This window comes from Platichthys flesus, chromosome 6 (genome assembly GCF_949316205.1).
Source record: "Platichthys flesus chromosome 6, fPlaFle2.1, whole genome shotgun sequence".
Lineage (NCBI taxonomy): Eukaryota > Metazoa > Chordata > Actinopteri > Pleuronectiformes > Pleuronectidae > Platichthys > Platichthys flesus.
Window position 1 is genome coordinate 11,337,483 of NC_084950.1, and position 27,652 is coordinate 11,365,134.

At 43.8% G+C, this 27,652-nt stretch overlaps 1 protein-coding gene across 2 annotated transcripts in view; it reads left to right on the plus strand.

Annotated features, from left to right (window-relative positions):
- frmd4a (FERM domain containing 4A) overlaps window positions 1-27,652 on the plus strand; it is a 53,908-nt gene that overhangs the window by 20,791 nt on the left and 5,465 nt on the right. Inside the window, exons 3-22 of one of the 2 annotated variants that reach the window (XM_062390045.1) lie at window positions 3,661-3,755; window positions 5,240-5,332; window positions 9,357-9,441; window positions 11,240-11,296; window positions 11,671-11,693; window positions 14,089-14,172; window positions 14,278-14,343; window positions 14,436-14,493; window positions 14,719-14,805; window positions 19,258-19,334; window positions 20,244-20,382; window positions 20,538-20,679; window positions 22,553-22,686; window positions 22,776-22,898; window positions 24,761-24,992; window positions 25,123-25,179; window positions 25,276-25,513; window positions 25,797-25,949; window positions 26,135-26,464; window positions 26,562-27,139. In XM_062390045.1, coding sequence (XP_062246029.1) covers window positions 3,661-3,755; window positions 5,240-5,332; window positions 9,357-9,441; window positions 11,240-11,296; window positions 11,671-11,693; window positions 14,089-14,172; window positions 14,278-14,343; window positions 14,436-14,493; window positions 14,719-14,805; window positions 19,258-19,334; window positions 20,244-20,382; window positions 20,538-20,679; window positions 22,553-22,686; window positions 22,776-22,898; window positions 24,761-24,992; window positions 25,123-25,179; window positions 25,276-25,513; window positions 25,797-25,949; window positions 26,135-26,464; window positions 26,562-27,139 — 2,851 coding nt within the window. Of the gene's footprint in view, window positions 1-3,660; window positions 3,756-5,239; window positions 5,333-9,356; window positions 9,442-11,239; window positions 11,297-11,670; window positions 11,694-14,088; window positions 14,173-14,277; window positions 14,344-14,435; window positions 14,494-14,718; window positions 14,806-19,257; window positions 19,335-20,243; window positions 20,383-20,537; window positions 20,680-22,552; window positions 22,687-22,775; window positions 22,899-24,760; window positions 24,993-25,122; window positions 25,180-25,275; window positions 25,514-25,796; window positions 25,950-26,134; window positions 26,465-26,561; window positions 27,140-27,652 lie in introns of those variants that run through there. The other variant, XM_062390044.1, reaches the window with a different exon arrangement.

Sequence of the window (27,652 nt, forward strand, 5' to 3'; positions counted from 1 at the left end):
TGTGATGTAGGGTAAAGAGTGAACAGGGTATTGAGTCTACATGCCAGTGTTCATTTGAACGACCTTATGTTGGAGACTAGAATGCTCCGCCCTGACACAACGCTCTTGATTACCACATTTATATCTGGATTATTAATTAGATCTGCACCAAACTGAACACTCTCACAAATATCAGTGTTCTTAACATAGCAGATTTTTCATTAAAATCTATATAACTATATAAAAATCAACAAAAATGTTGCAGAACTCCCTGTCTCGCAATGTCAAAGAAAGTCAAACAAATGTACTTGATCTGCCGCCTGATCTGGGTCAGCACCAAAATGTATTGGATTCTTACCTGACCCATACCACATTCTCCCACCAAGTTTCGTTGTTATGGATTTAGTTGTTTCTGCGTAATCCTGCTAACTAAACAGAAAACCAATAAACGCAGACAAAACAATAACTTCTTTGGTAAACATTTGAATTTTACTATAAGGTGCCTGGTGAATTGCTATAACGATTAAGCACTACAGCATAGTTAGCTGTAGTTAAAATATCAAAATCAGACTTCAGGGGCAAAATTGAGAAAATTAATGATAAGCATGTGAGTAAAACATTTCCTTACCCATCCTTGGACCCTTAACGACTGCCGCTTATAAATCATTTAGCTCACCATAAATCTGAACAACTCTGAAGGACTGACTAGCTGTTTGCAGAGATTAGGCTGTGACTCGCTGCCAGCCTTGCAAGTTGTTGAGTGTTGTCACTTGTCTGCAGGTTTATTCTAGTATGTCTCCTCCTCATTTGCCCCTCTGTAATTCTTACGCTGTTAATTACCTGTGCTGCTGAGGAGGCACAAGGTAAATGTCTATTAGCAGTAATGCTGTCTGAGCCAGCAGAGAGTTTAGTGTCTGAGAGTTGGCTCTGTACTGGGTGTTTGTGTGTGTGTGTGTGTGTGTGTGTGTGTGTGTGTGTGTGTGTGTGTGTGTGTCTGTGTCTGCATAGTCCGGATGTGTCTGGAGTGTGTCTCTATTATTATTACTTATATTATACCTGTCATTCACAGTATACAGTATATTGCTCTTGGTATCTTCCAAAACATTAATAAACACTTGTGTTAGGTATCTGCCATCTCACAGACAGTGTGCAGTGTCAGGATGTGTGTGTGAGTGGGTGTGCGCGTGTGTGTGTGTGTGTGAGAGAGAGAGAGGGGGGTTGTAACTTGAAGAGAATCAAATTGAATTATACAACCCAGTACAGCCCATGTGATTTTTACATTCTGCTTGGTATTCATAACAATGTCGTGACAAGAAATTCTTTCCTTGTTCTTTCTCATCTTCAGTCATGCACTTCTGATATTCAACAGTATATCTGGGGTGTATAATGCTTCTACTTTGGCAACAGCTATGGCCGTCCTTAGACCTTTATTTGTACGTATGTCCATCCCATTCTCGTTAAGGCGATATCCCAGGAATTTTTACAAATTTGGCACAAACTTGCACTCAGGAATAAACTGATAAGATTTTAGGTTAAAGTCGAGGTGACATTCTTGGGAACAGACAGGAGGAATTACATCTGCCACAGACGTTCTCTAGGATTCCAGGATGACCTGATTACAATTTTACGGTCAAAGGTCAAGGTCACAGGACACACTGTTGGCCATTACTCAAGAATTAATAGACTAATTATGTCTAATTTGCAGATAAATGTCCCATAGGAGAAAATTATGAGTTGAAGACTTTCAATATGCAAAATGTCAAAGGTCAACCTTACCGTGATATCACAATCAGAAACTCTTTGAAAACCACATAAATCAGGAACAGAAGGGATCGTCACCATATTTCCTTTAACTCGACTCAGGGATACGACCATGAGGTGCTAATTCTGGTTTTATCTTCATATCATCTTTGCAGGGGTTTACTGTCCCTGTCCGCCATCTCATTGTTTTTTATGCCTTGGTGGCACAGATGATGTTGTTTAATTGATAGTGTTGCCAAGGCAGCTGACTGCTGCTTCGTGGTAATAAGAGACCACCACTGCAACGTGCCCCAGACTGAACCAAAACACGTATTACTACTAATGCTATAAAGACTGCCTGTTACTAGACCTTAAATTTCCACATCTAAAATGTTTTGAGCACTTCAAAGAGCTCTTGTGTTGCTCTCCTGAATGGCTAGAGTCCCATTTGGAGAAACAACAGAGCCAGTTAGAGCTTTTGGGGATGTGACTACCAATTTTCTCAGAATGAGACAGATCAGGACTTTAAACACTGTTATGGTCAGCTCTATAATCACTTCTCGTGATATATTCAAGTAAATGTAAACATAGAATAATTACAAACCTATCATGTTCTTGATCCTTTTCTTTGTCATTATTCTTACTCCAATTATGTATTTGACTTCAGCAGGGATACGTCAAAGGGACATAGCGACAAAATCATTGAGCACAGTAGCCCTTTTTTATTCAACATCATCTGTTTTATAAGTATGATACATTCAAATGTCATAAGACACAATCAACCTCTATTTTTGCTCCCCCTCCAGCTCGCTCTATCACTGCTGCTCTCTCCAGTGCCTTTTTGTGCAGCAGGATCACTGTAGGCGTTGTGCTTATATGAGATCTAGGTCACTGAAGATGCATGTATGTGTGTGCATGTGTGTGGGTGTGTGTGTGTGTGTGTGCGCTTGCTGTCTGCATGACATCACCTCCTTCTCTTTAAATAGCTCTTCTAGCCTCTGTCACTAAAGTTGTAGCTGTGAAGTGAGCACAAAGCTCAGGACCCTTGGGGAAAGATTATTAAGAATGTAGGCAATATAGCACTAAACTGTAGCTGTGTGGGTGTGTGTGTGTGTGTGTTCTACAGCAGTGCTCTCTGACCTTGCTTTATATTCTTATTGAAGAACTCCATCATTTAAACACACACCACACACTCCACTGTCTGTGAGTGTGTGTTTGTATTTGTTTGCACACAGTATGTTTTCCTCACCACATGTGTTTCTCTTGCTTGTTGTGATAGGGCTGTATGCATTCGGTATATGGGCTTGTCTGTTCAAATATGCATGTAGATTTTGTGTGTGTGTGTAATGAAATTGTAGGCAGCGAGGCACACCCATGGTTAACCTCAGGGTGGGGCGTGCTGCTACTCAGGATGTCACAAACCAGCAGCATATGGCAGCAGTCCCTGGCCTCTGCTTTGAGATGCTCTGAGGGATGTGATGAATGGAGACACATACACTATATAGCACGGACAGTATTCCACAACATTAACTAGCTAGCAAGCTCTTCTGCTAGCTGCACAGCCCTCTCCCTGCAGTAGCGTCATTCAGCCCAGAGCCATGACTCTGCAGTAGAGGTGTGGGTCAGGGAGTTGGAAAGGGGAGAGGGAGGGGAAGGGCAGGGTACCTGCACTGTCAGCAACATCCCCACACTCCATCCATCTTTCTCGCAGGCTCTCTCTCATTTATCCCCTCCTCTCTTGCTCTTTTCCCTGGTGTTTGTCAGAATGCTTAGTCATTGCATTAAATCAATAGCTGAAAGAATACATTAAAACTCCACCACATGTACTTGTTCCAATTAAACTGCAGTTTGATAAACCACTACACTCACACATGACAAGTCATAACAGATACATGCAATCACAATAAATAGAGCAATTCTAACATGTTTGTCTCTTTGCAGCCCAAACTGATGGCAAAGGATTTGCTGGATCTCGTGGCCTCTCACTTCAACCTCAAGGAGAAGGAGTACTTTGGAATCGCATACACAGACGAAACGTGAGTTTAAAAAATGCAGTGCACAAGATGTCTCTCAATAGCCAGAGCTGTTCCTTTAGTTTATCCTGTTTGCTGGAATGGGTTTTGTCACTGCTGCCCCTGGTGAACAAAGGAATAGAGAGATCACTAGAGTGGAGTTCACAGGGACATTTCGATGGGTTTCTTTAATCTCACAAAACCAGTCTCAGTTTCTTGCAGTGTCACTGACACCTCCACCAGCGCTGCTGTCATTATAGACAGAGTTAGAGAAACTGAAGCTAAGGAGGATTCTCTGTCAAACACAATGTGGAATAGCAGGCTTAATTTTCAGTTACTTAAAAAAGACACAGCCACATGTAATTGCCTTCTGTTTTGGGTTTATAATATAAAATGTTTCCACATAATGTGACTGCTCCACCACGACCTTTTAAACTAATAGTACCCATAATTGACCTTTGTTGCATTAATAAAGAAATCTAAATACTGCACAAAAGACATGAACTATTGTAAAATATATATATATCTTGTTTTGTCCTGTCTGTTCCTTAGGAATTTTCAGTGTGGTTCTATTGACTTAAATTGTTTGTTGCAGCCTGATTTAGGTATGAAATGGCTGTTTGATGTAAAAATATTCTCTTTTATCTCACCTCCCTGGCATATATCCTGTGCTTTTTACTTGTTTTTCACTTACAGATGAAAGGTAAAGGGTTGTAACGCGTTGTGATGTTTGGATGAGGCTATGATTGTCTTGCTCTGGGCTAGCAAAAGGTTGTAAGGGCCGTGTCTGCCAGGAGGATTGTTTTGAGAACTGTGCTTGAAATGCAAAACTGACATTCAAATTAGCTGTACTGTGTTTTGTGACTAGAAAGATTTAAGCATCACAGCATGATAGCCCAGAACAAGTCGTGCACGCATACGAAGGATTTACATACAGGCAAACATTTCCACCACCTCCATGTCTCTACTTTTGTTTCATCTCGTGGATCTGCTGATGTCAAGCAAGAATGGCCTTTGCTCTGTGGCATTTACACAGCTGTGAAACATTATGTAGCCAGTGTCAGTCCAGCAAAGCAATATCAGCATTGCTGTCCTAGTCTCCCAGGGCTAATCCTACGGCGTGTGGATTTTTAAGGTGTGCCCGGGGAGAGCAGACGCCTCAGCTCTGAGTGCTCAGTGGTCAAAGAGACTGTATGGAGGGAGGAAAAATGGAGGGAGAGACAGAAGGAGAGCGACTTGGAGAGAGATGTTGCTCAGTTGCTCAGGATACCATGCAGGGTTACCAGGGTGACAAGCTGTCTCTGCAATTTCCCTCTGTTGGAGAGGGGAGAGAGAAATTAAAGGAGGGGCAGAGAAACGGGGGGAATTGAAGGGAAGGGAATGATGGTTACACAAAAACAAAAAATAGAGCGTATTGAGGAGGAAATATTATTTGTATAACCGTGATGTTGTGATTCAGACATCTCTGGATGAAAGCACTGATTATTTTTCTTCCTTTGTCTCATCAGGGGCCATTTTAGTTGGCTGCAGTTGGACCGCAGGGTATTAGAACATGAGTTTCCCAAGAAGTCTGGTCCTATTGTCCTCTACTTTTGTGTCAGGTGAGTCTTTACTTTTCTTCAGTAACTAAATCACCTCATGTTCACATATCATCTGAACATTGATGGTGTTTGAATGTGTGTGGGAGAGAGACAGAAAGATGGAGAGAGTGTGTCGGTGTGTATTTGTGTAAACGCACATGCAGTCATTTGGTAATGGGAACAGATTAACAAGGTTAGTTATGACAAGCCCCTATGAAATTGCTTTGACCCCCAGTGTTTAACTCCCGCCACAGGGCCTCTCAGCCAATCATGAGCCACTGAGACCTCATCAGTATGCTGTGCATGCAAATCCCATCACATGGCTTCACGGCAGAGTACCATACTCCAAACAAGGTGGCAGAATGCTTCCCCATAGGGAGAGAAGTCCTATCATTTATTGTTTAAGCCAGAGCTGTAAATGTTTATGTTGACACAATGAAACAAACAAAAGTTACAGTGAAATGCTAAATAGGGTTGAAACTATCACTGTGTTTAAATATAAAATATGATGATATCCTTTGTGGGCTCTAATTATTACTGTTGCTGCAGTATGCCCCGCCCACACCTGTAAGTTTTAGTTTTAAAACATAACTGGCACCCACTACTTTTGGTATTAACCTCCATCCTGAGTGAACCGATCACAAGAGGACTTTGTTAAGTACAGATTTCAACATTGAATACATCCTGAGATTTGATCACTTAAACCACATTCGAAGGCGTCCTGAGACTCTTGTGGCCCAATTTTTTTAGCTGTGTGAACAGGGCTCCATAAGGATCGACCTCTGACCTGCAACAGTTTCACAATGAATCATACAATTGTGGTTGCTGGTGACACATTCAGGTCGTATTTAGATGAGGTGTGAACATATACTGTCCCTAATGCTGTTCACTTGTGATCGGATCTCTCAGGACAAATGTTAATACCACGTCTGAACAGGGCCACTAAAACGATGACACTGTTACCCACATTTACTTCCTGATTGGGTCTCAATGGTCATGACTCCAATGCTAGCGGGGGGAATGCAAAGCTTTGCTAACTCCGACTTTCATTTATCTCATACATCTCATCCATCTTGTCATTGGTCCAAGCAAGGAAATCCCTGGTCTCACTTCTCATCATCACTGTTTCTCATTGTTATATTTTCTTCAACTAAGCACCAACTGCAGAGCAGACAATCTGCTGCCTGTTCACACCCGCACATTCATGACTAAAGGAATGGTCATTTGATAAACTTTAGTGTGGATGGAGATCATTTCTGATATGCAGCTCATATGCTCCTTAAAATCAGGTCCTCAGTTAAAAGCCAACATTTCTATGACCTGTTGTGACAGAGTAATGAACACAATCCCACACTCCTCTCCTAGCCTTTATACTCATCATACAATGACTCCACTCATATAAAACTCTCTTGACTCACACACAGGTCCTGGATCATTTGGGTATATGTGACACAAATACAGAGTGCATGCTTGTGTGTGTTTTTTTCTTGTTTGCATGTGTGGGTGCTTGAATAGCCTTTGGAAAAAGAAAGAAAAAGGCACCTGACCTAAGAAGATATTTTCTGATCTTTTTAGCCTCAAATAAAAACACTCAACCCTACCAACCCACTCCTGCCCCAGAACACACAAACACAGACTCACTCACACGCACACACAGGGACTTTCAGTGGGACCCTGAAAGGGAAAGACAGGGCTTTGTTTCGGGTCCAGCGGATGTTCTCTGTCCCTAACATATCTCGATGATGTCATATACACCCTAGGGACTGAAACTTGGTTAGCAACGCACATGGCAACGTGACGAGCATTAACCCTCCCTAACAATGTGAGTGAGCAGTCATTTCCAGCTGACATTTACAACACGGCTCAATTAATGCCACAAGGGGTCGGCCGTACAGAAATCATGTGTAGCACATGCACCCATTGTTCATTCTATTTTGTGGGTAATGTAAGGCTGAGATGAATACAGTATATATATAGTTGGTATTACTCATTTTTTGGCCATATCCAACCTTTCAGAGGAGTTACACTGATTGCGTCTGGTACTGACTTATTTAATTGCCCCTGTCTTTGTCTTAGGTCAGCCATAGAGCCATATTAAACAACTGTGTGTTTGTGTCTGTAATGGTGGCGGGGCAGTCAGGCTGGGGGTCAGTGTGTGTGTATTTGCATAGACTAATAGGTGTTTGAGGATGTTGGTAGCAGCACTGTGACATCATGAACTTTAACACCATTTGGAGGCTTTATACCTCCCCCCCTTCTCTCCTGCAGTTCAGCCCAATCTCTAACCTCAATCTCTCCAAATGTCACACTGACTGCACCACTGCTACTCCCACCCCCCTCGCTCTGTTCGAACGCCACCATGCTTCTAAATCCCCCTGTTACACAGAGGTCCTGTAATATAGTCATTAGGAAGACTGTCCATTATGCTGCTTTTACTGACCCGAACCAGCTTGTGCTTATTCTGCTCCCATGTTTGATTTTAACATAGCATGCGGCTGTTCCCTGAATCGGAGGGATCGTGAGTCCAAGTCCCACCAGCTTGCCCTTTTACACATATAGCCATCCAGCTCTGTGATTACATCAGTTAATGGTATAAAAAAAGAAAAAACATCATCCTAACATTTGGTTTTCATTACTTTTATACTGAATATTAAGGTGGCATAAAGGTGCAACATTCCTACCACCAACAAAGTGTGTAAACGTGGCTTAAGAGATACATACATTCAGCATTCAATAAGAACAACCATCAGTCTAAATGTCAGGCCTGAATCCATTATCCGTCCGTGCATATTGGTTTCATTAGCACAATGACAGGTTTCCTGGGTGTAGGTGTGTGTGTGTCTTTCTGCAGGTGCGTGCACATCATATATTTTCATGCTTGTGTGGTATTATTGTGTTACTAGTAAATGCCAGGCTCATGCCCACCGCCTGCTGATTCAGTGGGTGTCTTTTTGCATGCTTGCTGCTGTGCTGGCAGCGTGTGTATGCCTCATCAACACAGTGGCTTTAATTAAATGTTCACACTGAATATTGACAAGGTTCCTCATTCTCTCTTGCAGCTCAATGGGTAACGCGATTTACACCCTCCAATATTGATCCCCCTACAATCTCTTTCACTCAATACCTACGCACACTCTCATGCACACAGAGGAGCACATTCATTCAAGTACCCTCATAAGAACATGTGCATGGGTCACATTATGACCTCTTCACATCAAGATTTATCAAGTCATACTGAGGGTGTTTATGGTGTGTGGTGATACATGTGACTTTCCTGTGAAATGTTATGCACAATGCACGGAGGGGGCTAGAAAAGATATGCCAGGGGACACATGAGAGCATCTGCACCACATAGCATCTTTTTGATATACGTTTCCACCAGAGTGGAGCTAACAGTGAGCAGCTTCCTACTGTAGCATCCAAGCTCCCCTCTAGCTCTGCATGCATTCATGAGCTAAATTTAGACTGCATTATTATGTTAGTTCCCTGCTCACCATTCTGCCAGAAGTGGGTTACTGTGCTTCTCTCTCTCCAGTGTGTGTGTGTGTGTGTGTTGTGGAATCACATGTGCACATGTGCATGTGGAATCACTGCTGATGAAGCAGAGTGGTAAACAATGGGTCCAGTGCATCATGTGCACATTCTATCCGCCGGTGAGTGTGTGTGAGTTTGTTTTTGCACATGCGCGTGCACATTCACATTGTGGACGCTCTCACAAACAAATAGTGTATCATGGACTGGCACCATGGTGTGAGAGAGAACTGGTTTAAAGTGGAAGTGAGAGGACGATGCACTTCAGATCAACCTTTGGTATGGTGTGCCCCCCTGTGGTCACTTTAGTCACTGCACTATTTCTGTCACGTCTGCACAGTTATAGCATGCATGTTAAATCTGTTCTTATTTCTATTTGTGAAGCAAACACATTGTACATCACTAATGGTCCTTATGGGATTAAAAATATTTCTCATTGTACCCAAGGTCAAGCACCGTCATTGTTTCCTTTACTGTTGCAGATTTATTGAGGTTTTTCTTTCTGTGTTTTCAGATTCTACATAGAGAGTATATCCTACCTGAAGGACAATGCCACTATTGAGCTTTTCTTTCTTAATGCAAAATCCATCATCTACAAGGTAAATGCATTGATCATAAGGTGCTATATATTTCCCGTACAGTTTATCTGTGATAATGGTCAATTATAGTGTTTAGTCCAGAGTCCCATTGAGCCGTTGAGATTCTTAGAAATGTTTCTATAAGAAAGATTTGCTTCTGGGCTGTTACGCTGTGATTATGTTGACTATCGGGCTCTGCACCTTTAATAACATGCCACTTCATCAGCCCTATTTCTGTTTCTAAACGAAGAGATGCCCAATGAGGCCATCTTGGAAACAATAAAACCCTAATGAAAAAAGGACACATATTTGACAAATAGAGCCTAGAGATGTATATTGTGCATTAAGTAATTGACTTAACTAGTTAACTAGTTCATGATCTACTAGTTGTGCTTTAATAACTTTAATTTATTCGTTATGTCCAGAGGAGGGCATATGTGGCCCAAAGGAAAATAATTATCAATACATTTCTCAGTATAGACCTAGTAGAAAATGATGATATATATATATTAAATTATTTTCTGTGCTGAAACTGGTGGCCAGTTTCCTCTTAATCAGGTCCAGTAAATTTTAGAATGAACTCAGAGCTAATATTTTACTTAGAATATAGAGTTTTCTTGTTCGTCTCACATTGTGAAATAGTCAAACAAACCTGAGTGTTCGTCAGAGGCTTCAGGTTAAGGTTATAGACTCAGTTGTAACACCGCATGCAAGTACATGTATCAATGTCTCGTTAGCAAAATGCTGAAACTTGAAGAACAGTCACAATGTAGCCAAGTAATCAGAGATAAAACTGTCCCACAAACAGAAGGTATCTGTATGCTCCCCATCAGCAGCTCTGGTAAAATGTCCTTGAAGAGAACACCTAATCCCAATCTGGTCTTTTATCTCACATCTCCTGATAAGAAAATCCGCTGAAAAAAGTGTGAGGGACAAATAATCTCCCTCGTAGCTCCACTGTGAGATGAGGATCCCAGAGGGACAGAGCTACAATGTATTTTAAGTACACCTGTTTTGCAGATATAACGTAACAGATGAGGATTTGTTGGTATTATTAATGAGAAACATTTAGATTCTCTGCTGTGGGTATAAAGTACAAAAACACACAGTGTATGATGATTTTAGGGAGAGTTTACCACCCAGGGAGGGTTTACACTGTCTAGTGTTTCATTCTGGCCGTCAGATCTCCCCACTAATTAAGAGGCGGATTGTAAAGGGAACATTCCTGGCATACTTGACCCACTACTACTAGCTGCCCTTATCCTCCTCCTTCCCCCAGCCAGCAATGCTGCAAAAATAGGCATGTATATATGAAAGCATGTGAATGCGAAGGTTCAAAATACAAACCAACACTGATTATCATACTCTTAAAGAAAGGTCAAAGCAGCCAAAAATCTCTCACACTCACGGTCACATTTAATCAACCATGTCTGCACTCTGCCTCATTCCTTCTCCGTCCGCCTCAAAACGTACAAAAATTGTATTCAAAAAATGAAGTTGTTTTGGAGTAATCAGTAACGAGGGCATCCGTGCCTCCCCTCAACTCCCTTAAAAATAAACTTTCCCAACCCCCCGTCACTTTGCCTCTAATCTCTGAGCTCCAGCCTCATGAAATTAGAGAAGGGAGAGAAAGAAACATAGAGGGAGAGTGGTAGGGACATGAAAGAAGCTACCGACCCATTTTTGAGAAATGGATGACGTTCAGAGACATGTCTACTTTTACTCTCCACATCAGCATATTGTATGTTTTTTTTTTAACTTGATGCCAACAAACGCAGAATATTAAACTCACGTCTTTTCTTTTCTCTTCTCATTTCAGGAGCTTATTGAGGTGGACAGTGAGATTGTCTTTGAATTGGCTTCCTATATTGCACAAGTAAGATAGTGTGTGTGTGTGTGTGTTATTGTGTGTGTATGTGTGTGTGTGTGTGTGTCTAGATATCTGTCCTCTTCCAGCACTTTCTCTCCTATCCCTTTTTCAGAATAGGTTAGTCCATTAGCCATAGTACTGCAAGGTCATGTTACATATATACTGAGTGGTGTGTGTGTGTGTGTCTGTGTGTGTGAGGGTGTGTGTGCAGATGTACAGTATCAGGTATCTGCTCTGCTCCCTCTGAGATTTGACTCCAGATGGAGGCTGTTTCTCTCGGATTCTCGGGCAGTAGACCTGTCTGAATGTTCACATTTGCAAACAGAACAGAAACACACATTTATATTTCACTATATTCTCTTTCTGTTTCTCTTCTGAAGGAGGCCAAAGGTGATTTCACCAGGTAAGCACACAACCAAACAATCTCATGTAATGTACATGTGTTTGTCCTCGTAGCCGGGAGCATTTAGATTACAGGTCATGGCGAACAACAGTGATAAAGCTTCAATTATTTAAAGGGATCAATAAATATTACACATATCCCCTTCGGTAACCAGGGGGGATATATAAAGAAAAAACATCCGTTCTCTTGTTCAGCAGTGCATGCAGTGATCTATTTGTCTCACTATTTATGACCGTTATTATGATTATGATGAACCACATGTTGGGTCAGGAGGTGAGCATCCTGGCACCAGATTTACTCACCAAGAAATCAAATCTGTAATCAAGTTTTTCCAACCAAGGAACCTTGTCTCATAAAAGCGAGAGGTCAGTTACAGATCGTAACGTTCACAAGGCTACTGAAACCACACTGAGGACTCATGGGTAATATATAGCTCTGTAGCAATCATTGCGGTGATGTAGCTCATTGTGAGGCGAGCTGTTGCTTTTCTGATTCTCTTTCCCAGCTCTATCCTCTTCGTTGTGTTGCTGTTGTTTTCTTAATTGAAAATCCAGCATGCTGTCTTGGGTCCAGATTTCAAAACAAGGCATCATGATACCAGTTGTTTTTGTAATGGACGTGTGACGGCCCAAGCTACTTCTCTCCTTTACCAGTCTTTATGTCGCATAATCTGTCTCATCTGTTTTGTCCCTCGTGATGGGAGTAGCTGGGTTAGTACATTGATATTTAGAAAGTAGCGGCACAGACACAGACAGATGAGCAATAGAGATGATATCAGTGGTCTGTCTTTTCCTCTGCTCCCCTGAGCATCGAGGTGTATCACTGACAACTGTATATGTTTCCAAGCTTCATTTACATCTCTCCCTTCTATCCCTCTTCTTTCCATCCCTGTTCCACTTTATTTCACTTGCCTTCAGCCTGTGCTCAAGAGAAAAGCATGGATTACGAGAGTTATTTCCTTCCCGTTTAATACAGAGCTCATGATTTCCTGACACAAGTTAAGAAAAACATTAACATCCATCCTTAAACACATATTAATTAAATCCTGTAGAGACCGAGCTCCACAGTCGATAGATTACATTACACGTCAATTAGCTGACACTTTTATGCAAAGCGACCTCCAATTAGTGCATTTACATCTATGAGGGGCCATTCGGGGTCCAGCATCTTGCTCGAGGACACTCCGGCATGGGCTGGGCCGCCGACCTTCTGGTTGGAGGACGACCGCTCTACCCCTGAGCCACAGCCGCCCACAGATGTTTCATGTGAGCTTCTACGGCCCACATGTGGCTCCTCAGACGCACTGTACATCTGTGTGATGTTGGCTTAAATGTGTGTCATCCCCAATCCCCCCTCATCCCTTTGTTGTATCGCACAGATAACAGACTAGAGCAGTCATCACCTCTGACCTCATTTCCGTCTGTGAAAGGAGTAAATAAATACAGCATCCCACAGAGGGCTGGAAATGTGACACACGCTCTAGACATTCCTCTTCAACCTCCTCCCACTTTCCTTACCCCTTCCTGCCGCACACATGCCTCTTAAAGAACTGTAGACCCTGCGCTCAGTAAACATCTTCATTACCATGAACTGTCACACTCATCCATTCACCTCTCACTGCTCCTCCTCCAAAACACTCATTATGACGATATATTGATAGAAAGTGTCATTGTTAGAGCTGTTTCCTTATGGCCAGCTCCCCCACATATTCTAACAGGGTACTCACTCAAATGGATATCTACCAATCTATTCTCGCAGCTGCATTCACACGTAGAAGAACAGTTGGGCGGGGTGGACGGGATGGATCTCTTCCAGGTCTTTAGCTCATAGGTTGTCATGTTCCCAGGGCTTTCCCCAATCCTCCGGGGCCTTAGCAAATGCCAGGGAGAGGCTGAGGGATTAAAGCGGGATATTAAGACCTTCTGCCATTAGAGGTCTGAAAACTGAAACCACGGCCAAGTCTGTTAGGCTCGCTGCGTGGCTCTGTCTTATTTACTTTGTGTCTGTCTTTACCTTTTTCCTCACCCATCCCTGTTTTTATCTACCTTTATTTAGAGGTGTGCGTATGTGTCTCTGTTCCAGTTTTTCTCTCCTCTGTTTTCAACTGTCAGTGTCCCTGCAGCTGTTCAGAAATAGTTCCCAGTTTCGGAAATACAGAGCATTTAGGACATCTGTATTCATTCCTCTTGACTAAACGTAGTTCCTGTCTCCGCATTCTTCCAAAGTTAACATTTCAATTCTGAGAAACTTCTGGGAAAAAATTATCCGTTTCGCTTTAGCTTGTTATGCTAGATATTTTAAGCGTTCGTTTTTGAATGCAACCTTGAGGCCTACAGCAGAAAATTGCTCTTGCAGAAGTAGTGTTGACCATGTATTGTGGTTTCCTCTCCTCCAGCAATGATGCAACCAGGTGTGACCTGAAAAAGCTGCCTGCTCTGCCCACCCAGGCCCTAAAGGAGCACCCATCCCTGGCCTACTGGTGAGCGAAAAGTCCATTATCCAGAAAACCACCAGAACATTGCACAAGCTTTCCCTCTCCTTCCTTAATAATGCTCTTTTTCCTCCTCATTGTTTGCTCTCACAGTGAAGACCGGGTCGCAGAGCATTACAAGAAGCTCAACGGGCAGTCCAGGGGCCAAGCTATTGTAAAGTAAGTGTGTGTGTCTGTGGTTGTGTTTGTCGACTGTATGGAAGGTTGTGTTTTCTGTAACCCTTACATGTCTGTCTTTCTGCTCCTCACAGTTATATGAGCATTGTAGAGTCTCTGCCCACATATGGAGTACATTACTATGCTGTTAAGGTACAGTTTTACTACTCTGCCTTTTCTTTTTTTCACACACGCACCACACACATTTTTGTTCACTCAGAACCTGCAAGCAGACTGCTTGGGATTTGGAAATAGGATGGAGCTAAAAACTGATGTACACTTCTTTCTGTATCGGTCTCTGCTTCTGTTGTTATTACTCTCTGTCCGTCCCACCCTAATGCTCACTTTATCCTGAGGTATTTTTGTTTTGTGTTGTAGGACAAGCAGGGGATCCCTTGGTGGTTGGGTCTGAGCTATAAAGGAATCTTTCAGTATGACCACCAGGACAAGATCAAGCCCCGGAAGGTGAGATGTTGTGTCGACTACACAGCTTTTGGCTTGCCTCTCAATTAGCATTAATAAATTCACAAGTATAATTTACACAATTTTATTAATTTTCTTTTGGTTGTGTGTAAACATAATGATCTTAAAGATCTTTTTCATTGTTTTCGCAAGATCTTTTTTCTGGCTTTCTGTCTGTGCCGTGTCACCTCTGTCCATTTGTTCCATTCAGTGAGTGGTGGTATTGTTTTTTGCAAGAACACGAACAATGCAGAGCGAATACTACACTCTGGAGACGTTCAGTCTTGGAATGTTTTGCGTCCTGTCCTGCTTTTATTTCGGTGGATGAAGTCCTCCCCCCATCCTCCAGACTCCACCCAGCGGGTCGTCTGTGAAAGTCTTTCTTACCTCACCTCTGACCCCCAGTCGTGTTTGGGGCCTTCATCTCTGGCATTCAGCCATGTCTCATAGGTTGTTAATGGGGTTAACAGCGTCCCACCATACTGACTGATCACCCAGGCACATACAGTGTCGCTCATAAACCCACACACACACACACACCAACAAATGCTCGCACTCTCCCACACACAAGAACTCCACTGAACTCTGAACTCACCATCCTGATGAATACTTCCTGTCTGCCACAGCTTTCCTGTTTGCTGCTAACACTGTGCTGAATGTGTGTGTCATGTGAAGTACATTCCAGTCACGAGCCCTAATCCTGCCTCATTCCTGAATTCTCCAATCATGTGGCTGCCAGGATGTTAAATCGCAATGGTGATGGGAGGCGGGGGGGGGAAGCACCGTCCAATTGCAATACAACCAACTTCACAATCCAATCACACTAGACTCAGACACAAATGCCAGATTATGCAAGATAGGAAGCCTGTTTTTTATCGCACAATGTTTATAAAGCGAGAAAGTATTAAGTTATTGCTTTGATTGTGATTAATGTCACAATAAAGAAATGAGGAGAGGTGGAGGGAAGAAGGAGTTAAAACCTTCAAACACAAGTGACTTATCAAGCATTCAGCTGCCATAGCAACAGTCAGTGTGAGTCATTGGTTCGTTGAGCTTCAGGTGTGAGCCCCTCACTTTCCCACTCTCCTTTTTTTTTCTCATTCTCCCTCGCCCTCACACACACGCTCATGTTTCGAACAGGAGAAAGAGACTGAGCCTCCTCGTTGGCAACTGTGATTGTAGTCTAAGAAGTTTGACTGAAAAGAGATTTGTTCATGCAAGTCTTTCGACTACAACCTCCAGTGAACACAGTTGGGGTTTTACAGAGAAAACAGAGTTGCTTCTTTATTAAAGCTGGTCATCGTTTCACAGAAAAAGACTCATAGAGGTCACCAGCAGCGTTCCATGTTATTTTAGTAATGCGAGTCATCCCTGTTTCAACAGACTGAAGGAAGAGCATTTGATTTGGTGATTAGTCAATCAGCCGGCCAGTCCACTACCAGTAACCACGGAGTCAGAGTGTAATCACCAGTTTGTCACTGTTCACATTTTCAGCCCAGTGAGGGACAACACTACTTATATGACATTTTGAACCAATTTGTTTATGTTTTCATCACAATCATTTTTATTTATTAATAATTGACTCCATGATGTTCGGCAGTGCCGTATTATACTGTAGGTGTGTGTGTATGTGTCCTGAAGGCAGTTGTGTTTAATTTGTCTCTTTACGAGGGAAGTTCCTGTTGTTTCTAAATGAAAACCATCCACTGCACCCTCCACGTTTATTTGGGGATACTACTTTTCCCCCTCAGCTCACCGCAGGCCACATGCAGCACACACACACTGACAGGGGCCTGCAGCCTAACCACACACGTGCTAATGCCTTGTTAGTGGGATCTGACTCATTAAGGGAGAAATTATAGGGTCTGTGTATTGACTGACTTAAGGCTAACACGGAGCAGCTTCTGTCGACACTGATGAAAAACAAAAGACTATGGTGAAAACTGTTGTCATCTTACTTGCATTTCAGTGCAGGTTTCTATTTTCTGCAGTGGATCAACACACTCATTTACTTCAGCCAAACTCTGTCTATGTTGCATTTTGAGCAAATAGGGAACTTTATTTCCATTTCGGGTTTTTCCTCCCACTGCATCACCACAACCAAAACAAAAACAACAGGAAGCGACCCCACAGTATATCTGTATCTCCATGACAACCTGTGGATGTAGTATTGCTCACCAGAACCCCACCTATGGGTGAAACAATAGTCTTTGGTACCCTTAGGTCCACCTCTAGAAAATAATAATACGTGGCCTCACAGTTATTCTGGCCTTTGCTTTTTAAACGTTCTATTCTTCCCAGAGTCCCCAGGGAGTTGACTGCACCGAATAAAGGCCTTTACCCTCTATCACGTCTGACCTTTTCATCTGTAACGGATGTGTAATCATGTTCACAGATATTATTATGAGACAGACATGGGTTCGTGCATATGAGCACCCTGTTGCTTGTGAACAATGACCAGTCACTTCCTTTTGTCGTGTGTGTGTTTGTGCCAGTAAGTGTTTCACAGTCAGAGGGAGGATTTATAGCTGACGCACATAGACATGCAGGGTCCTCGCCCTAATAGCAGAACAGAGTCTTAAAAAGAGTCTGTCTGCAGGATTTCATCAGATATTAAAGCTATTCACAAAGTAGTCACAAAGACTACAAAGGTCCAATTCTCACAACATGCATATGTACCAAGAGCAACAGTTTGAAACCGCACGGAAACACAACACAAGATGTCTAGTTTAAACTCGACACTGACCTTGTTGCCCTTTGTTCAAAGTCGTGTAACTTTTGTTAACGTTCAGCATTTTTATTTAAACCCAATTTGCACACATGTACACATGAAAAACTTATCCCGAAAACATCAAAGTCCACTTACAAAATTACAGCAACACTGCAAAAGATAACTTTAGTGGTCTCGTGCCTGAACACAGTTACAAACACCTGTTTTATCTCTACGGCTCCGCTCCACAGCACACGCACACATACACACACACACACACACACACACACACACACACACACACACACACACACACTCACACACACACACACACACAAACACACACATACACACACCAAAGCAAACTCACTATCTTCCCTGCCCACTATTAATAGCACCACGCTACATTAGCACTTCACACTCCATTGAAAATTTACGGTACACAAAGAATCTTGATAAGAGCACCAGTTTGCTTTCTTCATACTCATGCACTACACACACATTGTGCATAAATACATACATTAGATTGTGTTTACATTCTGTCTTCGTAATATATAATATTTCTCCCCCTGCTTCCCTTTCTTCCCTGTCATCCATCTGTCCATTGTTTTCCCAGCCTGTTCAAATTCCTGGGCTGTGACCTGTTCCTCCCTCAGCTCCCTTTCTCCTCGTTCTTTCCCTCCCTCATCCTGTCATAGCCGGGTCTTTGACTTTGTTTTGATTCCCCCTGTTTGCCTGTTTTCTACTTCCCTCACTTAATGGCTGGTGCGTGGCTGTCAGACGTTTGTGTGTGTGTCCATGTTTGCATGCCTGCTCCAGCTGATAGTTGCAGGCCCTTTGTGTTCTGAAATAGTCCACACCACCTTTTCTCTTAACAAGAAACAGGCTCCGACAATGTCACTGTGTGTGCGTGGGTGTGTGTGTAGAACCGAGGTCTGACTAAACAAAGCAAGAGCACTTCAATTGCAGGGGCCACATAAACCTTTTTCCCCCTTCATCACTCCTCCCCTGACCCCTTGTTACATACACACACAACCACACACACACACACACACACACCTCCCAGCCACAGGGCCCAGAGCAGGAAGCACAGTCCCTGAGGGAGGGAGGAGGGGTCAGGAGGAGGGAAGGCATGAACGCCCCCTCCCTCAAAGCAAAGCTCCAGGAGAGGTGGAAACCTAACTTCACACACTTTCTCTCGACCAGCACACACACAGACACATGCCTGCAGATGGTGAACACCCACCATCCAAAAACTTTCTGTTCCCTTGCGTCTGGGAGGATTTAAGCAACACACACATGCTGCGCAGTACGTCTTGGGGGAAACTTTCTCGCCCAGCTGGCTTTGGCTTCATTTAAAGAGCAGCCGATGGTTTATAAAGTGGACGGAAAGAGAGCAGGAGAAAAAAAGTTGAGCAAAGGAGAGAAAGCCTCCTCCCTCTCACGGTGTCTTTCTCCAGAGTGAGGTCATCCAGCGCAGGGATCCGCTGTGGACAGGACAGCCTGGTCTGGACCTGATCAGAGAGCCCCAGACGAGGTCCTCTTCTCTCCACCTCCTTCTCCGCTCATAACTCCTCCTTCCATTTTTCTCCTCCTCCTTATCCATTGAATTTTTTTTTTTCATAACAAATTGGAACATACATAGACGAGAAAAGAGGATTTGGCTGAAAGCTGTGTGGATCTAATGTGAGGCTTGTTTTTGCACGAGCAAGCCCTGAAGATTGTGTGTTTCTCCTGAACCTCAGGTGTTCCAATGGCGTCAGCTGGAGAACCTCTATTTCCGAGAGAAGAAGTTTTCAGTGGAAGTTCATGACCCCAGAAGGTAATTTTATATCACAAACTTGAGCAACTTGTCAACTTGCTACAGTTTGACTTTCACTGTTTGTTTATTTTTTCATTTCAAGTTTAAATGTTGAATCTTTGCTTGGATGATTATTATCTCATATGGCTCCTTTCATGATTGAATGTTATTTCAAAGTATTTCAGTTTCCCCATAGTTATGGATGCAGTCCAGTAGCATTTACTGTACTTTACCACTGTGCCATATGTGAATGTGTAAAGACTGAAGCTACATACGATGCGGTGCAGGAAAGGAGAGATTTGAATCTAATTCCATAATGGTTGTAGAATTTGTCTTGGCAATAGAGCAAGATATTGGGGATGTCCCAGTGGAGCCTGACATAGATTGATAGGCTGATTATTAACAAAAAACCATGTGCTCTCTCTCTCTCTCTGTCAGACACACATTCACACACACATGCAGGGCAAACCCTTGATAGAAGGAGAGATGGCTAAGTAATGGCTGTTTTGCGGAGGAAGTGACCTCTCTCATGTTTATTTAACATGGCTATATATGCTGAGTGTTATTCTACAGACGGAGGGAGGGAGGGAAAGGGAGAAAGCGAGACTGACGGGGTGAAAGAGAGAGCAGTGGTGTTTTCTTTGAAGGAGGCTGTCATTTGGGGCGAGCGGGTCTGTTGCTCAGCTACAGATGTGTGTTTAAACAAGGATGAGTAAACAATGGGGAACATCGTGTGTGGCTCTGCAAGAAATATCTCTATCAGGTCTGCTCTCTAATATTATTTCATCCTTCTCAACAGCAGCCGCAGCACTAGTCTTTTTGTTAATAGTCTTGCTGGTAGCGCAGTTGAGTGTTTTCACCTCTGCCTACGTGTAGCTGTCTTTTGTATTCAGTGTATATAAGGAGGCCTTGTGTCCGCTCCTACTGTAGGGCGTCGGTGACAAGAAGGACGTTTGGTCACAGTGGCATCGCTGTGCATACGTGGTACGCCTGTCCCGCCCTCATCAAGTCCATCTGGGCCATGGCCATCAGCCAACACCAGTTCTACCTGGACCGCAAGCAGAGCAAGGTCAGTCAGTCTCACAAGACACACACTTCAAAGCACACAGACCACAGACCTACTTAGAAATGTACACGCAAACGCTGCAAGCGTTGTCAAGAGGTTTGCAATGACTCTGCTTCATGTCATATCTTGAAACATTCTCTGTGTTCTTGTCTGTCCAGTCAAAGATCCACGCAGCACGGAGCTTGAGTGAAATTGCGATAGACCTCACGGAAACAGGAACTCTGAAGACCTCCAAACTTGCCAACATGGGCAGCAAGGGCAAGATTATCAGTGGCAGCAGTGGCAGTCTGCTCTCCTCAGGTCAGTTTATAGTCTATATTCGTGTGTGCGTGTGTTTGAGGGGAAAAAGGGGATGTATGTGTGTCTCTATGTGTGTGGTGGGGGTGTTAATGGACAAAGGGGGAGAGAGGAATTCTGATATGTGAGTGTATTTGTGGTTGCATATGTGGTAATGAGGGGAGTCTTGTTGACAACTGGAGGGACAGAAGCAGCTGCTTCTGGAAAGAGGCCCCTGAATCTCTGCTGAATGTTCTCACACATCTACTGTACACAAATCCCCACCCACCGTCTTTCTGTATGTACCACTCCCACCCCCCCATGTCACACAGACTCATCCTCCAGAGGCCCCCGGCCCCCTCTAAATTTAGAGAGTGAAAGAATGAGGAGAACTTTGCCTCGGCCTTCGAAACAATGCTTATCTGTGCTGAACGAGTAACGAGTGTGACAGACATGAGCTAAAATAAGCATAGAGAGAAAAATACCCTTTTAAAACCAAACAGCCATGTAAGTGTGTCGCAAAACACAATTACTGAACCACCAAGTTAGCTACTGCTGCAGAGACAAGTATGTTAGTCCTGGCATGCAGCTATTTAGATTACAGTACATCTTATCAATCAATTACTGTTGCAGGAATGTTCTACTTCACTAATAATTTCCTGCTTGTTCCTCTGATTGCATCTGTTTCTTCCTTAACCTCTATTTCTGTCAGTAAAGATACATAAATCTCTCCCTTCCTCCCTAATCCTTGGCTTTTATCTCTCCAGCTCTCCAGTCCTCCTTATCTCCCTTTTCTCTCCTCTCTGTTCTTCTTTAGTTCCCCCCCCCCCCCCCGGCTCATCACACACTGTGTCTCTGTCTAATCTGACTTAGTCTTGTCAGTTGTCTCATTGGTGTTTGTCAGCTTTTTGTGTTTGTCAGATTTCATGATCTGCAGCTCGCTGACTGGAGGCCATCTTTGCCCAGCAACATAAATACGTCACAGGAGTGGCTGTGTCACATCTATAATAGTAATAAAGTTTATTTATATGGCACTTTTCCTCAAAATGATACAAAAGACTTAACAGGAAGGAACAAAACCAAAATATTACAAGCTGAAAAACCAGATCAGGGAATAAATCGAAATAAACAAATTAATAAATGGAAATCAAATATTCCAAAATGGTCTCGGACAAAGAGGAATATAAAAGAAGCTAAAGAGCGAGTCTGTCTGAGTTCAGTGGGCAGAGTTTTGGGACTTAATAATAGCCAAAGCTCGATCTTCCTTTCCACTGAGAATTGTTTTTTAATCACCTCCATGTTCCTCCGATTACTGCCACAGCCAACTCCTCTCTGTCTGTGGCACTTTAAACAGAAGGATCTAGATTGTAGGATTTGTCAAATCAAATTAGAACTCTGAAAGAAACGTTGCTTAAACAGATCTAAAACACTGAACTTAATTATAACTGTTTTGGAACAACAGAAAATGTTGTGCTGCCTCAAGTTTCAGCAGTGGTTAGTTTTGTTTTGATGCTATATTTGACTGGATAGTGAACCACAGAGGGTCACAGAGAGAGCAACAGAGAGAAACAGAATGTGTGTGTGTGTGTCTGTCGAAGTGTTTGTGTTGTTTTCAACCAGGCATGTTGCAAACAAGACTGGCACAATCTGAGTCTTGGAAATTGTGCGTCACAGACTTTGTCCTAAACTGCCCCTTCCTTGAAACACTGAAACTCGGTTTCCTTATCGAAGCACACCATTCACTTCCCTGTAAACATCCTGCAAGGCTCGCAGGTGCATGAACCATTTTCTCCTTCCCCTCCACAATCGTCTCCACAGAATGTCCCCACAAATCTAAACATACACACACTGGCTCCTGTCTGTTGCCCTCACGTCTTGTGCTGTCTGTACCCCTCAGGCTCTCAGGAATCAGACAGCTCCCAGACAGCTAAGAAGGACATGCTGGCAGCACTAAGGGCCAGGCAGGAAGCTCTGGAGGAAACGCTAAAACAGAGACTAGAGGAACTGAAGAACATCTGCATCAGAGAGGCGGTATGAGAAAACACAACCTTGAAAACCAAAATACCTTTTAGCCCTTCTTTCCTAGTTTTATTAACCTGGCACGCTCTTGTGTTTTTCAGGAACTGACAGGGAAGCTTCCGAAGGAATATCCTCTGGATGTGGGAGAGGAGCCGCCCACAGTGAGAAGAAAGATCGGTACGGCCTTCAAACTGGACGAGCAGAAGATTCTTCCTAAGGGAGAGGTGAAGATTCAACTCTCAATTCTTCTTTGTACCACATGACCACACTCTCCAATGTCTGTGCACAGGTTTAGTGAAAACAGGAGGTCAACTGGAGGTGTCAGTGTTTGAAACAAACTGCTACATGTATCTCTGACGGGCACTGGGCTGGAGGAATTGGAATATGTTGAATGATGTAGAGCAGAGAATCGGCTTTATTGATCACAACTGCTGTTTAACAGCTCAGTGCAGATCAAGTGTCTGTTTTACCATCCTCCAAGGTCTTAAGCCACAAAGCCAGCAGAGCATCTTGTTCAGATTTAAATCTGGGTGGTCCTAATTCTACAGTTTAACAGGTGATCGGAATTTGCATCTCAGCTTGGTCCATTACCGACATCGTGCTCTATTCACACTTAGATCTATATTATCTACATGTCACACAACGAAGAACATGTGTCGAACCAAAGCTCCTTTGACTTCACAGCCTGTTATAAGAATCAAAACGGCTTTACAGCCTATCACCTGTCTTAAACCTAAAAGGACACAGCTGTACCCTAGTGCCTCAAAGCAGAATGACACAAACAGAATTATAACGTGTAGCATATTTGACTATTCAACATATAGAGATTGTCATGTGAACTTATAAATAACAATTTTTTATTTTTAATTAAAACATATATAAAATGACCTTTGGCCAAATAAAGGTTAAAAACTTAATGGATTTTACAGGTTGTTCAGAATTAACACAAAACCTTGTGCGTAAAATGGCACAGGGTGATGATTGATGATTATTAAGTGATCCCTGCTCATTTGTTAAGAAAGCAAAGGAAAGTGAGAGCACTGCAAAGCACCAGTCTGAGTCGTGAGTAGCTGTACTGCGTCTTTGTCTTGCTGTCTTTTTTTGTGCCATGGGTAGATTTTCCAGAACAGCAGAACATCTAAAAATAGTCTGGCGGCATGCTCGCCATAGGAAGTGGTGATAGTAGGATTTTGTGTGTGTTTTGGTATGTGTGCAGGCATGTGGGCCGCTGAGGTTTTAAGCTTTGAAAAATAAAAAACGGTGGAGACAATATCACACAACTGCCTTGCAAAGCAGAAAGATGGTGTTTCTTAATTCATGCTGAACACCTTAAACCCGTACACACACAGAAACAGAAGCCGCCCTGGCAGCAGTGCGATGTGCTGTTAGTGAGAGGGATTCCACAGAACTGAGGTCGTCCAATAAGATGTCGACCCGATTCAATATACATCCCCCCTCGCTCTCTCTCTCTCTCTCTGGGGGGGGAAGTCAAATCATGTGTTTTCTGACATATGCGTGTACACATAAAATGCTGTACAATGTGTGCGTCTGTGTAACAAGACTGCCTTAACTCTGCTACTTATCTGTAATTACATTCACAAGTTTCTACTATGCTGTATTTTAGAACAGTGTACGACAACATGTATTCTGTTACACAGACACACATATGGCTGTGAACACATTTTCTATGTTCTTGTAGCTTAACAAGTCTATTTTTATTGGTACACCTTACAGTCTCTGCTCCACAAATCTCAGGAGAAGTGTAACGGAGGATAGGACGGATTGATGGAGAGGTTTTATTATTTGGGGACAGAGTGTGTCAGTATGCAGTGGTGAGAAAGTGCGGGGCGGCAGCACAGATAAATTATTTCCTCTGTGTGTTTTCTCTGGAAAAGCTCGGCCTGTGTTGAACCAAATGTGTTCATGGGAGAGTTAGAGCCTGAATACGTGTCTGCAAACAAAGCTTTGTTGATTTTGGATTCTGAGTCGATTTCTGTTGCTAAAACTGTGAGCAAATCCAGTGTTTTTGCGCTTGCTTGTGTCACTCTGCTGGCACTAAAACCATATGTGTGTGTGCTTATCCCAGGAAGAGGAGCTGGAGCGGTTGGAGCGGGAGTTTGCCATTCAGTCCCAGATCACAGAGGCAGCCCGGCGTCTGGCCAGCGATCCTCACCTAACTAGTAAGAAGCTGAAGAAACAGAGGAAGACGTCTTATCTGAACGCACTGAAGAAGCTCCAGGAAATTGAGAACTCTATCAATGATTGCCGGGTCCGCTCTGGAAAGAAACCGACGCAGAGAGCATCACTTATCATTGAAGGTACCAATAAACACTATTTATATGAGCTATAGTTGCCCATAATCCTCTTTCGTACTATTTTCAGAAGGCTTTGAGTGAGGCCTTTAAGACATCATCTCTAACATCTTGCTTTTGTTTCTCTGTTCTTTAGAAGCCAATATTGGTTCTGAAGACAGCTCACTGTCCGACGCACTGGTCTTAGATGATGGTGAGTCTTGAGCCTCCTCATTATTCCCAGATATATAGTTCGTTCTAATGATGAAAACTGGTGTGGAATCTTATTTCAATTATTTCTCTTTTTCAGATGACCCTCAAGTTACAGGTACCCCCACCTTCTCTCCAGTAGCATCACCTCACAAGGGCCTCCCTCCTCGGCCTCCATCTCACAGTCGGCCCCCTCCCCCGCAGTCCCTGGACGGCCTGCGACACCTGCACTACACACGCTCGGACTACGACAAATCACCCATCAAGCCCAAGATCTGGAGTGAATCGTCACTGGATGAGCCCTATGAAAAAGTCAAGAAACGCTCCTCTCACTCAAGGTACGGGCAACTTAATGTTAGCCATCCCTTGAGAGTAGATCTACGATATATTTATGTTCATGTGTGAGGCTTCTCAAAGTTATTTCAGTAAACTGTTATAACAACCACAAGTGCATTTAAGTTTTAGTTCACTTATTTTTATTATACCTCACTGAGTCGAGCGTGCTTGAACACCACAAATGTAGGTTGATGCAGGATGCCTGTTTAAATTGAGCATACAGTATATATATTCAAATGAATAGGAAATATTTGAACCTTTTCCCTGCAACTTTCTAATTCACAGGCGGTTCCCGAGCTCGGGCAGTGCAGAGGCAGGAGGCAGTAACTCTCTGCAGAGCAGCCCCATCAGGAGCCTCCCTCACTGGAACTCTCAGTCCAGCATGCCGTCGACCCCGGACCTGAGGACTAGGAACCCACACTATGTACATTCTACTCGGTCAGTCTTGAAGCCTTCACTTTTAAATGTTTATTCAAGGGTTAAGTCACTTTGGTTAATATAACATCGGTTAAATTCCAGATTAGAATGGGGTCACAGGACCCACAGCTCTCTCTTGTTTGTCTAACTGCTTTTGAGAGTTTCCAAATGAACTGAAAGTCGTTTCTTTTAATTCATGCCTACAGGTCAGTGGACATCAGTCCAACCCGTCTGCACAGTCTCGCTCAGCACTTTAGGAACCGCAGCTCCAGCCTCGAGTCCCAGGGCAAGCTGCTCACGTCCGACCCAGACACACACCCGCACACCCTGGGAACACTGGGCAGTCCGGACTTCTTCCTGGTCCCAGGACGCTCCAATGGCTCTGACCCTCTGGATGACTGCTCATCGTGCACCAGCCAAAGCAGCTCAGAGCATTACTACCCCGCCGGTGGACCCCCTGGCAGCAACCCCAACTACTCTACACTGGGAGAGGACTCACCCTCCAAAGCCAGGCAGAGGCAGAGGCAAAGGCACAGGTAAGAGTGGTGGAGATACAGGGTTTCTTGACACAATCCCTGTTTTATTATATGTATAAAAAAATTGATAAGATGTTGACTTGTGTTCTGTGTCCAGGTCTGCTGGAAACCTTGGTTCCTCTAACTCCGGCTCCATGCCAAACCTGGCAGCTAAGAACGGCTCTGTTGGGTCCGGTGGAGGCAGCATGGGAGGGGGACAACACGGTGTTTACCTCCACAGCCAGAGCCAGCCCTCCTCTCAGTACCGCATCAAGGAGTACCCGCTGTACGTGGAGGGCAGCCCCAACCCCGTGGTGGTGCGCAGCCTGGAGAGCGATCAGGAGGGCCACTACAGCGTGAAGGCCCAGTTCAAGACGTCCAGCTCCTACACAGCCGGGGGACTATACAAGGAGGCCTGGGGGGGAGAAGAAGGAGGAGAAGGGAGCGGCCGTCTCACGCCGTCGCGCTCTCAAATCGTACGGACTCCGTCATTGGGGCGAGAGGGTGGTGGAGGAGGAGGGGGGAGGACAGCGGTATCTGATGAACTACGATGCTGGTACCAGAGGTCCTCAGGGAGCGTGAAGGAGAGGAATCATTCACATTCGGGATCCACCTCCTCCGAGACAGGGTCACTGCAAGGCACTCTTGGACATGGACGGGGGAGCAGAGTAGGGGCACTCGCCAAGGGCTCACCAGGTGGGTCGCCTTCATGTGTTCTCATCAACCTTTTTTTTTTTTGTCATTTGGAGAAAATAAATTCTTCATTGTGTTTAAGATTAAAGCCTGGGAGTTGTTAGTTCAATAAATAATTATGTGTGTTCAGACGCTCTGACAATTTTAATCTTGAATGCTAGAAGGACTTGAGGTTATGAGATTCAAGGCTGAGGTAGATCGGGTCTTCCACCAACTGGAAGATCGCTGGATCGATTCCCCGGCTCCTCCAGTACGTCCTTTGAAGCCATACCCTGACACGCAGCTCCCCAAAAAATGTAACCACGCATCCAGGCAACGCAGAGCGCACTCTGTGTCACATCTCCTCCGACGTCATCAGCTCCAGCTCCGACATGATAACACTCGCCATGCTTCTGAAGTAATCAGAGATGCCAGAGCATGACCGGAAACCGGAAGAAACACCAACACAGTAGCATAGAAACTCTACGTCCTCTAGCGTTTACGGTGGAGTCACAAACACACACCTACGCACAACTA